This window comes from Bos indicus x Bos taurus, chromosome 4 (assembly GCF_003369695.1).
Source record: "Bos indicus x Bos taurus breed Angus x Brahman F1 hybrid chromosome 4, Bos_hybrid_MaternalHap_v2.0, whole genome shotgun sequence".
NCBI lineage: Eukaryota > Metazoa > Chordata > Mammalia > Artiodactyla > Bovidae > Bos > Bos indicus x Bos taurus.
The window spans coordinates 32,601,952-32,617,017 of record NC_040079.1 but is presented as its reverse complement, the minus strand read 5'-3'; the positions used below and the strand labels follow the sequence as shown (position 1 = coordinate 32,617,017).

At 40.0% G+C, this 15,066-nt stretch overlaps 1 protein-coding gene across 16 annotated transcripts in view; it reads right to left on the bottom strand.

The window, feature by feature from the left end:
* The window catches only part of CADPS2 (calcium dependent secretion activator 2), a 577,723-nt gene that overhangs the window by 368,122 nt on the left and 194,535 nt on the right, over positions 1-15,066 (bottom strand). For all 16 annotated transcript variants that reach the window (XM_027539120.1, XM_027539121.1, XM_027539127.1 and 13 more), the window contains one exon: positions 3,401-3,733. In XM_027539120.1, the coding sequence (XP_027394921.1) occupies positions 3,401-3,733 (333 nt within the window). The remainder of the gene's footprint in view (positions 1-3,400; positions 3,734-15,066) is intronic.

Here is a 15,066-nt window from a genome sequence, read left to right as displayed (position 1 = left end):
TAAAAACTCATACCTAGGCAGGCATATCATATTCAAGCTACAAAAAACTAAGATAGGGAGAAAATATTAAAGGAAGCCAGAGGACAAAAACAAACAAAAACACAAAAACAAAACATCTTACTTAGAGAGAATCAAGTATAAGAGCTTCATCAAATTTCTCAGAAACCACACAAGCAAGACAATGGAGTAAAATCTTGAGTATTAAAAGAAAAAAAAAAAGATATAGTAAGTCTATATCTAGGGAAATTATCCTTTAAACATAAAGGAGGAAGAGACTTTATCAGAAAAACAAAAACTGGGTGAATTCATTATCAGTAGTCATGCCTTTCAATAAATGTTAAGTTTTTCTGATAAGGAAAATGATGCAGGTCAGAAACTTACACATGAAGAAAGAAAAGTGTCAGAGAAGGAATAAATGAAGGTGAAATTATATATGTGTGTATCTTTTATTTTTATTATTCTTAGTTGATCTAAAAGTTATCTGTTAAAAGCAATAGTAGTAACCATATGATGGGTGAATAGAAGATACTATAGGTGAAATAAATGACAGAAATTTCACAAGGAATGGGAGTGAGGAATTGAGAATTCTCTACTATGGGAGAACTCTACTACACTTGAAGCCCTATAGTGTTAATTGAAGATGAGCTTGCTGCTGTTGCTAAGTTGCTTCAGTCGTGTCCGACTCTGTGCGACCCCAAAGATGGCAGCCCACCAGGCTCCTCCATCCTTGGGATTCTCCAGGCAAGAACACTGGAGTGGGTTGCCATTTCCTTCTCCAGTGCAGGAAAGTGAAGTCGCTGAGTTGTGTCCGACTCTTAGCGACCCCATGGACTGCAGCCTACCAGGCTCCTCTGTCCAGGGGATTTTCCATAGATTATGTTAAAATGCATATTGTAAAACCAAGGGCAATCACTAAAGACACTTTAAAAAGATAGGCAGTACATCAAAATAGGCTATAAAATGGAACAACACAAAAATCCAGTTAAAATTAGAGAAGGCAACAAAAAGGAGGGGAGACAAAGAGCAAACACAAAAAAGTGCCAGCGCTTACAAAGACTGGAATTTGGTCCAGTTCTGTCACTTTAAATACAATGGTCGAAACACACCCATTAAAGGACAGGTTGTCAGACTGGGTTAAAAACAAAAACAAGAAGTAATGTGCTGTTTATAAGAAATCCATTTTAAACAAAGGATCAGATAGGCTACAAGTAAACAGATGGAGGAAGATACACCATGCTAACCTTAACCAAAAGAAAGTTAAAGTATACTCAGCCATGAAAAGGAATGAAAGAGTGCCATGTACAGAGACGTGGATGGACCTACAGACTGTCAAACAGAGTGAAGTGAGGTCAGAAAAAAAAAGACTTGTATAATATCGTTTATATGTGGCATCTAGAAAAATGGTACACATAAAGTTTCTTGTAAAATAGAAGGAAGATTCACAGATGTAGAAAACAAACTTATGGATACCAAAGAGTGAAGTTGGCAGGGGTGGGATGAACTGGGAGATGGGAATGACACACATACACTGCTATGCATAAAATATACAACCAATGAGAACCTACTGCATAGCACAGGGAACTCTAGTCAATGCTCTGTAGTGACTTAAATGGGAAGGAAATTTTAAAAGAGGGCATATGTACACATATAACTGTTTGATTTTGCTGTACAACAGAAACTAACTCAATACTGTAAAGCAACTATACTCCAATAAAGATTTTTAAAAGAGAAAGCTGAAGAAGCCATATGAGTGTGAAACAAAGCAGACTTTGGAAAAAAGAAAAAAGATTATCAAGGACAAAACTGGAGTTTATATGAAGAGGTTAATTCCACAAAAAGACATAAAATGCTAAATGCGTACGAACTTAAAAAGCATCAAGATACAGGAGGTTAAGTACCAATAGAACTGAAGGTAAAAAATACATGCATTATTATAGATGGAGATTTAAACTAGAAGTATGTTCCAGACCACAGAGGACAGAAACCAGGGGGTCAAAAGTCAAAACCCTTACTGTAGAAGTCATCTGCAAAAGTAAGCAAAAGATTAAATTTAACACATCTTGAATTAATTTAAAGTCACAAGTCCACAGGAATTTATGTGAGGACCCTCTAAAATTCAGGATAAATTCTAAAGCATTTGTAATAATGGATGTTAGAGGTCTATCTGCTCCATTAAGACTTCAGTACATAGAGAACAAATATTTTATTTGGTTTAGGTTGGTTTCCCCAACACCTAGCAAAGTTTTTGACTTGCATAGTTGGTAAACATCTACTGAATGTCTAAAGCTGACTCTTACTAATAAATTATGCTCATCAATATTTAACTATACAAGTGAGTTACTGTTTCATTAAAAATACAAAGTCCCAGTTGTGCTTCTTTTACAATGGAAGATTTTAGCTTTACAGGCATCCTCCAATATTATCAAAACCACCACCTGGTTTAATAACAAGTGAAAACAATTACAGTGAATGCATGAATTGTTCACAGGGTTAAGGTTCCACATTGCTTGTCTATTAATTAACTCTGCTAATTTATTCGCTGGAAATGATTCACAAATTAGTAATGCAAAGTAAATGACACATAGAATACAGAAATTGAGAAGCAGATTTGCAAAAAGATTTAAAATAAATGTAAACATATGTACATTATAGAAGTATCACTCTTAATGAACACACAAATTTTAAAATGCCAGAATTTTGTCAACTTAAATTGTTTATTAGGGTACAGTTCAATCATTTATACAACTAAAATAAGCAGACAAAATACAACTATGGAAGGCATACATTTAGACAAATCATAGGCTCTAAAGATGAAAGACATGGAACAAACCAGACATTTTATTCAATTTTTGATATGCATGATTAAAATAACAACTGAGGAGCAAATATATTATTTATTCTGCCACTACTGAATTATGAAATTTAGCAACCTTCTTCAATTCATTCTCTCTGGCTGGGTTAAGGAAGGAAAATTTTGAAATTTCAGTCACTGCCATACAACTCTGAAGATGAGTATCATATCTTTTCGAAAAATTATTTTGCAGTGAGGAATACCTATTTATGATAAATTGCCCAGCTTCTTCAGATAACAAATGATTTTCACTTTACTATTCAGGGCATGCCCCATATATACCCAATAGGTACAAATCTGATGGTCTAAGATAGGGCACATGAGAACTACTACTTGTTGAATAAAATGCACAGATATTCTTCTTCTCCTATCAAATAATTCTTTAAAGCTTCTTCCAAATGTCATTATCTGACTTATTAAAATTCAGTTTCACTCAAAATTTCAAACAAAGTGATGAGAGAACGTAAAGTACCTCTTTATAGGCTTGCAAACACTTGGTATTCATTTTCTGAGTCAGACAGCAGAATAGGAAATAGCATTATCACTTACCTGACATGCATTATAAAGAAGTTGGTGTTCTAGTTTTTTAATCCCCAAAATCTGTTGAAACATTTCATAGAGTTGTTCCTTGCTCAGAATAAGTTCAGACACAGCACTCAGGGCCATTCTGTTTGGCGGTTTACACAAGTCCTCTTCACCCCTGTAAATGGCATCATACTTGGCTATCCAGGAACTCAGCACTGTCTCTTTGCTCAAGCCGTCGATTTCTGGCAAACTCCGCACACGTTTTTCTATGTTTTTCTTAAACACCTCTCTGAAGTCATTGGCAGAACATCCTCCACTCTGAACCATTCTGGCCACTCGATCACTCTTCAGAAAAACCTGAAAACCAAACAAAAAATAAATAAAAAATAAAAACCCACTTCCAATTAGGTGGGGCCACTAATACCAACTGCTTTTAGCAATCCAAGAGTTATGACACCAAACATTCTTCAGTGGTTCAAATGTTTTGTAAAACATGCCAACTCGTGACAAAATAGAGGCTCCAAATCATCTCTCTTAAAATGCCGAAATATTTAGGAGAAAAAACAATGAGTTTTGAGGACCTCCTAAGATGATCCGTCCTTGACTTACAGACTCCCCACATGAAGGTCATGTGGGGGGATCTCTGCAACTGATACCCTTAAGAGTTGATTGAGAAGGTAATTGGTGAGATGACCCAGCTTCTCTATCTGTACTTGGGAGTTCTGAGTAGTTCTTCAGTAAGGAGAAGGTTTGAGAAACTGAAAGCTATCAGTGTTGTAAGTCTAGTATCTAAGTCAATACCCTCTGGGTACAATCATTAATCACCACTCCTGTACAGATGGGGGTGGGGTACACCTGTTCCCATGCATGACTTCACCAGCTCCCCGATTTCTCATACACTTCTCACAGCTGCAAAGAATCCACGATGAAAAAGCAAAATCTAAGAAACTTCTAGCTGTCCACGAATGCCAGGTAAGAAATAAAATACAATGACAACTAGGGAGAGAGACACTTTTGAAGTGGGTAGGAAGAGATGGGTGACAAGTAGTAAGGTCATCCTGTGTGGGAGACATCAGACTTGGCCTCATCTCTCTCCTTTCTTCTAAGTCAAAGACCCAATTATCAACAAACATCAGTCAGGATTCATGAAACATTGATTCTGTTATTAATATTCCTATGAATCCTCTATAGGTCACAAGAGACTGATTTCATTCCTGTTTTCTTCCTATAATAACAAAATATTCTTCCAAAGAGCCTGCTGGACTATTTAACATAGCCCCCATGAGTTCCATCCATTGCTGAGACTTCTGGAACACAAGTTAATATCAATCATTTTCCTAAGAACTGACTCAGGATACCAAGGTGCTCCTAAATCAAGACCCCACTCCCTGTTCTCTGCTACTACCATGTCTGTCTGCGTGCGGGCCAGCAGCACACACGGTCCATGCAAAGCAGCCCCAATGACTGCCATCTGAGCTACCATGTCCTAAACCTTGGCCCCACTTGATTTCTCCCTTTTTCAGACCATTCGTACAAAATGCTGTTTCCTATCTTTGCTCATTGGCCAGGGGGTATTCCTGACTTGAATATTTTGGTTGACTAAATTAGGATGGTATCACTGACTCAATGGTCATGAGTTTGAGTGAACTCCGGGAGTTGGTGATGGATAGGGAGGCCTGACGTGCTGCAATTCATGGGGTCACAAAGAGTTGGAGAGGACTGAGCGATTGAACTGAACTGAATTGAACTTACTAGCTTATGGCAGACAGTGAAGAGGAATTAAAGAGCCCCTTGGTAAGGGTGAAAGAGAAGAGTGAAAAAGCTGGCTTAAAACTCAATATTCAAAACACTAAGATCATGGTATCCGGTCCCATTGCTTCATGGCAAATAGATGGGGAAAAAGTGGAAACAATGACAGGCTTTATTTTCTTGGGCTCCAAAATCACTGCAGACAGTCCCTGCAGCCATGAAATTAAAGAAGCCTTGTTAATTTTCTGTTTAGTTGATCTATCCATAGGTGTAAGTGGGGTATTAAAGTCTCCCACTATTATTGTGTTATTGTTAATTTCTCCTTTCATACTTGTTAGCATTTGTCTTACGTACTGTGGTGCTCCTGTGTTGGGTGCATATATATTTATAATTGTTATATCTTCTTCTTGGATTGATCCTTTGATCATTATGTAGTGACCTTCTTTGTCTCTTTTCACAGCCTTTGTTTTAAAGTCTATTTTATCTGATATGAGTATTGCTACTCCTGCTTTCTTTTGGTCCCTATTTGCATGAAAAATCTTTTTCCAGCCCTTCACTTTCAGTCTGTATGTGTCCCCTGTTTTGAGGTGGGTCTCTTGTAGACAACATATGTAGGGTTTTTTTTTTTTTTTCTAATTTTATTTTATTTTTAAACTTTACATAATTGTATTAGTTTTGCCAAATATCAAAATGAATCCGCCACAGGTATACATGTGTTCCCCATCCCGAACCCTCCTCCCTCCTCCCTCCCCATACCATCCCTCTGGGCCGTCCCAGTGCACCAGCCCCAAGCATCCAGCATCGTGCATGGAACCTGGACTGGCAACTCGTTTCCTACATGATGTTTTACATGTTTCATTGCCATTCTCCCAAATCTTCCCACCCTCTCCCTCTCCCACAGAGTCCATAAGACTGTTCTATACATCAGTGTCTCTTTTGCTGTCTCGTACACCGGGTTATTGTTACCATCTTTCTAAATTCCATATATATGCGTTAGTATACTGTATTTATGTTTTTCCTTCTGGCTTACTTCACTCTGTATAATAGGCTCCAGTTTCATCCACCTCATTAGAACTGATTCAAAAAAAAAAAAAAGAAGCCTGCTCCTTGGAAGTAAAGCTATGACAAAATTAGACAGCATATTTAAAAGCAGAGACATTACTTTGCCAGCAAAGATCTGTCTAGTCAAAGCTATGGTTTTTCCAGTAGTCATGTATGGATGTGAGAGTTGGACCATAAAGAAGGCTGAGTGCCAAAGAACTGATGCTTTTGAACTGTGGTGTTGGAGAAGACTCTTGAGAGTCCCTTGGACTTCAAGGAGATCCAATCAGTCAATCCTAAAGGTAAACAATCCTGAATATTCCTCGGAAGGACTGATGATGAAGCTGAAACTCCAATACTTTGGCCACCTGATGTGAAGAGCTGATTCTTTAGAAAAGATCCTGACGCTGGGAAAGATTGAAAGCAGAAGGAGAAGCGGACAACAGAGGACAAGATGGTTGGATGGAATCACCGACTCAATGGACATGAGTTTGAACAAACTCTGGGAGATGATGAAGGACAGAGAAGCCTGGCATGCTGCAGTCCATGGAGTTGCAAAGAGTAGGACATGACTGAACAACTGAACAACAGCTTATAAGGGTTGTGAATTTTATAGCAGGCAAACATACGACACATATACACAATGTTTCCTCTTTTTTTTTTTTAACCAGCTATGGCCCAATTACAGTTAATTCTTAAGCCACAGGTATAAGAAGAGTGCATTTATTTAAATCAAGGAAAATAAATTAAGATACTTAACAGTATATTTTACCTAAAAACGCCTTTAACTATTATACATCTAAATACACCGGGGTGTCTCCATCTCTTTTCTCCTCCTCCTCTAACTGCACTGCCAGTGTCAACCCACTGCTTTCCAGTCTGGCCTTCTATGGCCCTGCCTCTGGCAGCTGGCACAATTTTACAGGGTGCTGGAGGGACACTGGAGGAAGAGGGCTCTAGTTCTTAAATCTTTTCATCTGCCTACAGGCACAGGGTACCATCCTTGGGGCAGCTTCTCTGCAGACCCCAGGGCTGGTTTAGAGAGGCACCCCTCCCCCTGGCAGGTTCCTGGGCATTTGTGTGGTGTGGCACTGCAGGAGGCAGACTCCTGTGGGTCCCACTGGTACAATACGGCGGTGAATGTCTGTGTAGGACACACCACATCTCCTCCAGTGAGATGTGGCCCCCAGCCTTTGGGATGAAGGGAATGGGACCCTCCTCCAGATCTGTTGCTTCCTTGGGGGGCTCTGCTGCCTGTGTCTGCTACTCCTATATTCTTGCATTTTCTTTACCCACTGTAGCAAATCTCTCATTGTTTATAATACATTTTCCTGTTCAATTATTGTGTGGTTTCTATCTCTAGATTGCACCATGATACAGAAATACTGAAATGTTACATGGAAGACTACTTCTAAGGGGAAGACATTTGAAATCGAAACAATTTTTTAAAATGTAGTAATCATATAAAGCTGGAATGGCAAGATATTTTTAAAGTACAACATAAATACCTTATGACTGGCTTCAGAAAAACATTTAATTACTTTGATATCTAATGCTTTTAGCTGGCAGGGGTTTCAGTTTTTTTTTCTCCTCCAATCTCTTCTGCTTAACAGTTAGTATTAAATTCTACCAAGTCACCAAACAGTGTTTCTGAAGCAAGGGCACTGAGGAACTTAGGTTTATAAAGTCTTAATTTCCCCTATAAAACGATACCTACACTCATACTGACTCTATCCAATTTCATGTTACTGAATCAACATTTCCTAAGTGGTAACAATGTGTCAGGCATTTTGCTGAGAGTTGGGGACACAAAGTGAACCAAAGACCTTGCTCTCAAATAGCTGGGAACACCTGAGAGAGAGGACACACAGAAGCCTAGAGGACTAAAGCTATGCAAAGGGAGGGAAGAGAAGGAGGTTATAAACTCTGTTATCTGCGGGGCAAGGTTGGGGAGGAGGGAAAAACAGGAAAAGGGCCTATGATCTGAATGACCTGTAGGTTGAGTAAGGAGAAAAAGGAGACATTTCAGAAAAATACAACAGAAAAAGCAAAGAAGTATAAAATCGCAAGACCTTTTGAGGGAAATACAAGAATTTCTATACTTCAGAAATGTTAAATATAAGGGTGAAGGGAGCAAAAGTTGTGCCAATCACACCAACAGAGACCAGATGGCAGAATGCAGTTTGTGCCAAGCCAGGAATCTGAGCTCTGCCAGAGGGTCAGGATGATGGCTGGGTATCCTCGTTGCTCAAACACTGAGAAGCACAGTTTAGACAAACGATTGGTGGTGACAATCAGCCAGAACAGAGATTGGGATCAGCTACCAAGAGAGCACAGGAGACCAGGCAAAAAGCACTAAGGCCTTGATCTAGGGCAAGCATCGTGGGCTAGACAGAGAGGCAGAAGGGAGACAATTAACACATCCTGATGAGTTCTAGGACGTGTAAAGGCAAGGAAAACACGATGATTCAGTTTTTACTGGGGTGTCTGGATTCCACTAGCCACAGATGAATACAGGCAGAACAACATGTGGAGGGCAGGGGTTGCAGATGGTGGTGGGTAGATGGGGGGAGGGGCATGGTCATTGATTATTAGTTTAGTTTTGATAATGGCCATCTTTGAAAACCAAATAAAACAGTATCAAAGTATGGAACAAAACTCTCTGAAATACCTACATTTACAAACCGGGCAGAAGAATGGGATTGAGGGGAAGGCGGGTAGTGTTACAGAAAAAGATGGAAAAAAAATATGACATGTCAGCAGTCAGGAGAGAATCAAGTACCACAAAGACTGGCAGAGATTTGTCTCTACCACCGTCAAGTCACCTGTGGCAGAGAAGACTGGTAAAGAGTAGGGAGTGATCTGCAGCAGGAGACGACACCTTGTAACCAAGTTAAGACAGCAAATATAAACTGTCCTTCTAGAAAATGTGGGTGAAAAGGAAAATGAGAGGGAGGGAAAAAGCTGAAACTGGGAAATGACACGTAGGCAGTGAGGGAGACCAATCAGGAAACAAGGGCGGTGTGAGGTCTGGATGACAGAGAACGGTGAAGTATGTCACTTGTGAGACTAGCATATGGAAGCCTGCCATGCGCTCTCCCATCCTTGCCCAGGGTGGTTGGGGCTGGATGTAAGATGCTCTGAGGCAAGGAACTGAGGTTCTCTGTCTAATAGTCCTCTGCAGGCAGCCCAGAACCAAGGGAGTGGGGTGGAAAACAAATTCTTTAGCCCAGTTGAGCCACAGGATAAGTGTGGTCTCCATGGACAGCTTGATGGCAACTTCGCAAGAGACTCATGAGCTCTCCTTACACATCCCACTGAACCCTTAATTTAACAAACTTTGAATGGGATTCATGACTTTTCCCATTATTTGCTCACCCTTCTGCCCATCTGCTTCAGTGAGCAGCAATACCTCCCCCTCCCTTCTGGAGAGACCTGGAAACTCTTCGTAACTCCACCATCTCCTCCATGTTTATTTCCCAACATACACCTTCTCACTGAACCCTGCTGACCCTACCCACCCCCAAATCCTTCTGAAATCCCTCCTCACCTCTTCATGCCCCTCACTGAGACTAAGGGTAGCTGCCTCTTAATTGGCCTTCCTGCCTTGGAAATTTTCCTGACAGCCACTCTCTACTCTGATCTTCCCCCCTACTCTGATCTTCCCCAAGTTGTGCTCTTCACTGATTTAAAAAAAAAAAAAAAGTTATTTTTAGTCTGATCATTTAAATTCTTATCTAGCTTAAAAATTCTTCTCTGACTTGCCACCAAAAGTCATCAGCAAGGCCTTTGAGGTCCTACACTTCAACGGGTGCCAAACTACCTACCACTCTGGCTTCATTGCAAATGGCTCTGTCACTCAGTCTCCATACCCTGCCTCCACCATCTTTCCTTCAAACTCTTCCCATTATTCATCTCACAACCCCCCAAGTCACCTCTAAGCCGCTCTCCAGATGCCCACTAATGCCCTGAATCATCCATAACCTATGTTGTTTGTATGCAATCCTAGCACCCTTTCTTTTTCCTTCAAAGTCACTTGTAACTGTAATATGTAGTTGTAAATTCTATTATATTTTACTCACATGAGGCTAAGTTCCATGAACCCAAATACAGTTTCACTCACCATTGTATTTGTGGCACTTAGTACTGGGTTGGCCAAAAAGTTAATTCAGGGTTTTCCCATAAAATCTTACTTTTTGGCCAACCTAATACCAAGGCAAGCACTTACAGAGTATCCACTGAATGAGAGAATGAGGGGCGAATAAACAGTTTGGATGGTTAAACTAATAATTCAATATTTCCCCTCCATGCAACTGTATAATTTAAATAATTAACCAGTATGGTTAACTGAATTTCAGTTATATTTACAGAAGAAAGAAGTATAGGAAATGGACCCTGTCCATATGATGGGAGAAGGAAAGACATCTCAGGGAAAGAGGCACAATAAGTGATGTCACAGAGAACCAGTTCAGTGAGAAAAATAAGATGTACACTGTTTAAAAACCATACTATTGTCTAATTCTCAACCTGTGCTGTTTTTGCAGAAATGATAGTTTAAAATTTTTCAGATGTTGTAAGTTATGAAACTGTAAAAATGATAGGTTTAGTCTCATTAGGTTGCAACTATTTTGATTCCTGTGTCCTTTCATAATAACACTTACCAAGTTAAAGGCAGGTAAAGTGTGACCCCGTGCCGATGCCAGTCCCAGATGCTCGTCTCTGTGTCTACGGTGCCTTCCTCTCTAATGAAATTCTGTCTGAAGAACATGTAACTTGGGGCTATCCTGGCACAGAAGTGGCTTCAGGAATTTAGTTTACAAACACACCCACTGATAAGCAGATTTTGTCTCCCCAGAGCTCTTAGTATATTATCTCCTTTCATCCTCATCATTCCTGTGCCTTATTTCACTATCAGTCTCTTTGACAGATCAAGTGGGTAGGCAGAGAAGTGACTAGCTGAAAATCACAAAGTTACTGGGAGAATAGAGACTGAATCCCCACCTTTGGAATTTAAAAGCAACATCCCTTTGCTTTTTCTTCTTTCCCACTCTTCCACCCGACTATACCCCTCCTCCTCCTACCAAGGGTTCACCCCGAGAGCCATATAGTATGCTGGGTGCTGGCCAACACTTATGGAATTACCAACCAGTGATCTCCTTCTGAAAAAGCCACTGAACACACCAATTCAGCATGGCGGGGTGGGGGTGGAGGTGTGATGGTCCTGACATCAGAAAACTAACACCGTATGCATGCTGCCTTTCTCCACATCTTAGGGACTTTTAACGTGTACATGGGTCCTCTGATCACCACCAACTGCCACCCTTTCCATTCACCTGCTAAGTTTGTAGACCATAGAAGTTACTGACTATCTTCAAGTCATGGTGAACTAACAACAAAATTGAAATGTGGTGACTGCAACAAGCAGCTATATCTGCAAAGGCTAAGTCTGCTCAGCTGTCCAAATAAAACTTCAAATACACTTTTTTTTTTTTTTTTTTACAAAAGTACTTATTGTTCACATATTGCTTTTGATCTGAAACATGCATTGCTTCTTGATTCAAAAGGATTGTATAATGATGAGAAAAACATTATCTGCTTGCCAAATCATCGTGGCTATCTCTGAGATGGTTCCTGGGAAGGCTGCCAGCATGTTTTCAGCCAGAAAAACACTGAGAAAGAACAAGAGCCCCACTTACAAGAGATGCCTTTTTCTCCTTAACAATAACAAAGAAAACACTGTAATAATTTCAATAACCTATGTAGCCCGTGGATAAACCCTTTCTTAAACTATTTTTCAGGTGTTATCAAATCCATGATCAATTTTTTTGGTAACAGGGATGAATTTAATTTTACTAGATATCAAGTAATTCCCAGTTTTCCAGTATTAATACCATTATTTCTTATCAGGTCACGTCTCATGCCTAAAGCTAGTTGACAGATTATTCCCTGTTGGCACTATATAATTTCAGGCGTTCCACCCATCCAAGTCTCCCTCAACCTATCTTTCCAGCATTCTCTTCCACTGCTCCAAAGAACATACTTTCTGTTCCAATAAAGAAAAATACTTAACCTCCAACAGACTCCACCCCAATAGCACATCCATTTGTTCCATAAATATTTAACAAAACATACTCCATGCTGGGCAATGTGCTCAGTGCTGGGGATTTACTGGTGAGCAAAATGGTATAGGTTTGCTGCCTTCACAGAACTTATAGTGGAAGAAACAAACTACAGAAACTAAAATGACTGTGGAATGATGAATGTTACTGAGAACTGAGCATTTTGGGCATGATAAGAGTTTGTAGCAAGGCTGTGAATCTACTGGAGGAAGTCACAGAGCTTCCCTGAGGAGGTGAATGAGGGATGAAGACAAAGAAGAAATCAGTTGAGACGTGAGGGGAGACCAAGGGACAGTGGGGTGACTGGGACACAGCTGGTCTCAGTGGGCTTTGGTGAAGGGAATGAACCTACAGTGATGAGAGAGAAGGGACTATAAGTCCTCAAAAGGTGTCTAGTCTTTATCCCCAGAGCATGGACTGCCATCCAAATGCTCAAGTCAGGGAGTCACATGAGAAAGACTGCATTTGAAAACAGCTGAAATTTATTCCAGGGTCTTTATTTATATTAACCTTGAAACATAAAGTAGGTGGTGGTATCTATTTTAAAGGTAAGAAACTAAAGCACAGAGAGGTAAAGACACTTGTCTGAGGTCACACAGCCGAACTGTAGAGGAGTGAAAATTTAAGCCTAGACCATGCAATCAAATGTGATGATTTATCAACTTATGGCTCATTAAACTGAAGGGGAAAAAGTAAGGAGCAGACAGAACGAAGAGAATCAGGCAGAATATACTCCTGTCACTCTTTCCTACTTTGTGAAGCTGTCCACAGTTTATGCCACATGTTCATTCTGGGCCTTCTTGTTGCTGCTGCTGCTAAGTCGCTTCAGTCGTATCCGACTCTGTGCGACCCCACAGACGGGAGCCGACCAGGCTCCCCCATCCCTGGGATTCTCCAGGAAAGAACACTGGAGTGGGTTGTCATTTCCTTCTCCAATGCATGAAAGTGAAAAGTGCAAGTGAAGTCGCTCAGTTGTGTCTGACTCTTCGCGACCCCATGGACTGCAGCCTACCAGGCTCCTCTGCCCATGGGATTTTCCAGGCAAGAGTATTGGAGTGGCTGGGCCTTCTTAGCATTGTCCATTCTCTCTGAAGGTAGGAAACATACCTGTTCTCCAGTGAGCAAATTCGGTACAGCATCATTATATCTCTCTCCTGCTTAGACTATGAACTTCTTTAGAACCACACCTTTAAAAATCCTCTGTACGGTATGGTATCATTTGATAGGCAAATTTTGAAGAAAATAATGAGGTCCCTGTAGTCCTAATGGATTTTGGAAAGTTATTAAATCCAAATGGGGGTGTTTTAACCAGTGTGGGATGAAGTTTTCACTGATTGAATGTAAAGAAATGAACACTAAAAGTAATTTTAATAAAGCTAAATTTATTCCATATATTATTTGTAGAAATCATAGACACAAGTCACTTCTCTGTAATACAATGCTGTCAACAGTAGATGGTGGGTTAGTTTTGTTTGTTTTGTAGTGGTTCATGACCTTTCTTGGCAAAAAATATTTGACCTTGGTGGTTTTTCCTTTCCTTTCTGATCCATGAATTTTAAAGGTTTAGAAATCACTCCTTTAACCAGTCCCATTCCCTTCAAAGATGTTAGGAAACTGTAACTTAAAACTGACAGCAAACTTAAAACATATACACACACACACATACACACATATAGGTAAGTGATATGTCTAGACCTTTATAAACTGGGAAGCAGATGCTCTCAAAAGATCCTGCCTTATAACTTATCTAAATTCCTTATATCAACTCTTAAAGCCCTTAAAGCAGATCTAAACCCCTTAAACTACCAAAGGCTTCTCACTTTGTCTGCAGTAGGAATTGAGATGACTTTGCATTCAGATGAACTTAAATGTGATTTGAAAAGTATAAAAAAACTCTTTTTTGGGGGAAAAATATGCATGCTATTCCTGTCATCAATATTACACATTTTTATAAAGCTTTTTTCATCTAATATGAGCTAATAGCAGATCCTTTAGTATTCCTTTATAGGTATTTTCCAGCTCAATGATTAGTTTAAATCTCCCTAAGCTGATGAAGAAAATATCCTTAACCCTGTAACTACAGAGCAGGAAATGAAGTCTACCAAGTCACTCAATCCAAGCAGAAATAAAAACAGAGAAGCATAATGACTGACTACTAGCTGGGCTTCTGATCTGTACAGACTGAAAGTCTTAAGGGCAAAAAGGTCAACTCCTATATGCATATATACAGTGAAAGAAAGGCATCACCCTCCCACTTTCCAACCCATTCCCTCACTCTTCCCCTGTTTCATTCAACATTTCATAGTATTATAGAAAATTAAAGAAAACTTTGAAGGCTCCTTAAAGAAGGCTGAGCACTGAAGACTGACACTTTTGAATTGTAGTGTTAGAGAAAACTCTTGAGAGTCCCTTGGACAACAAGGAGATCCAATCACTCAATCTTAAAAGAAATCAGTCCTGAATATTCATTGGAAGGACTAATTCTGAAGCTGAAGCTCCAATACTTTGGCTGCCTAATGCAAAGAACTGACTCACTGGAAAAGACCCTGATGTTGGGAAAGATTGAAGGCAGGAGGAGAAGGGGATGACAGAAGAAGAGATGGTTAGATGGCACCACCTACTTAACGGACATGAGTGTGAGCAAACTCCAGGAGATAGTGAAAGACAGGGAAGCCTGGAGTGCTGCAGTCCATGGGGTCACAAAGGGTTGGACATGACTGAGTGACTCAACAGCAGCAGAAAGTTCACAGGTTGAGCTGTTTTATTCTGCCTATATTATGG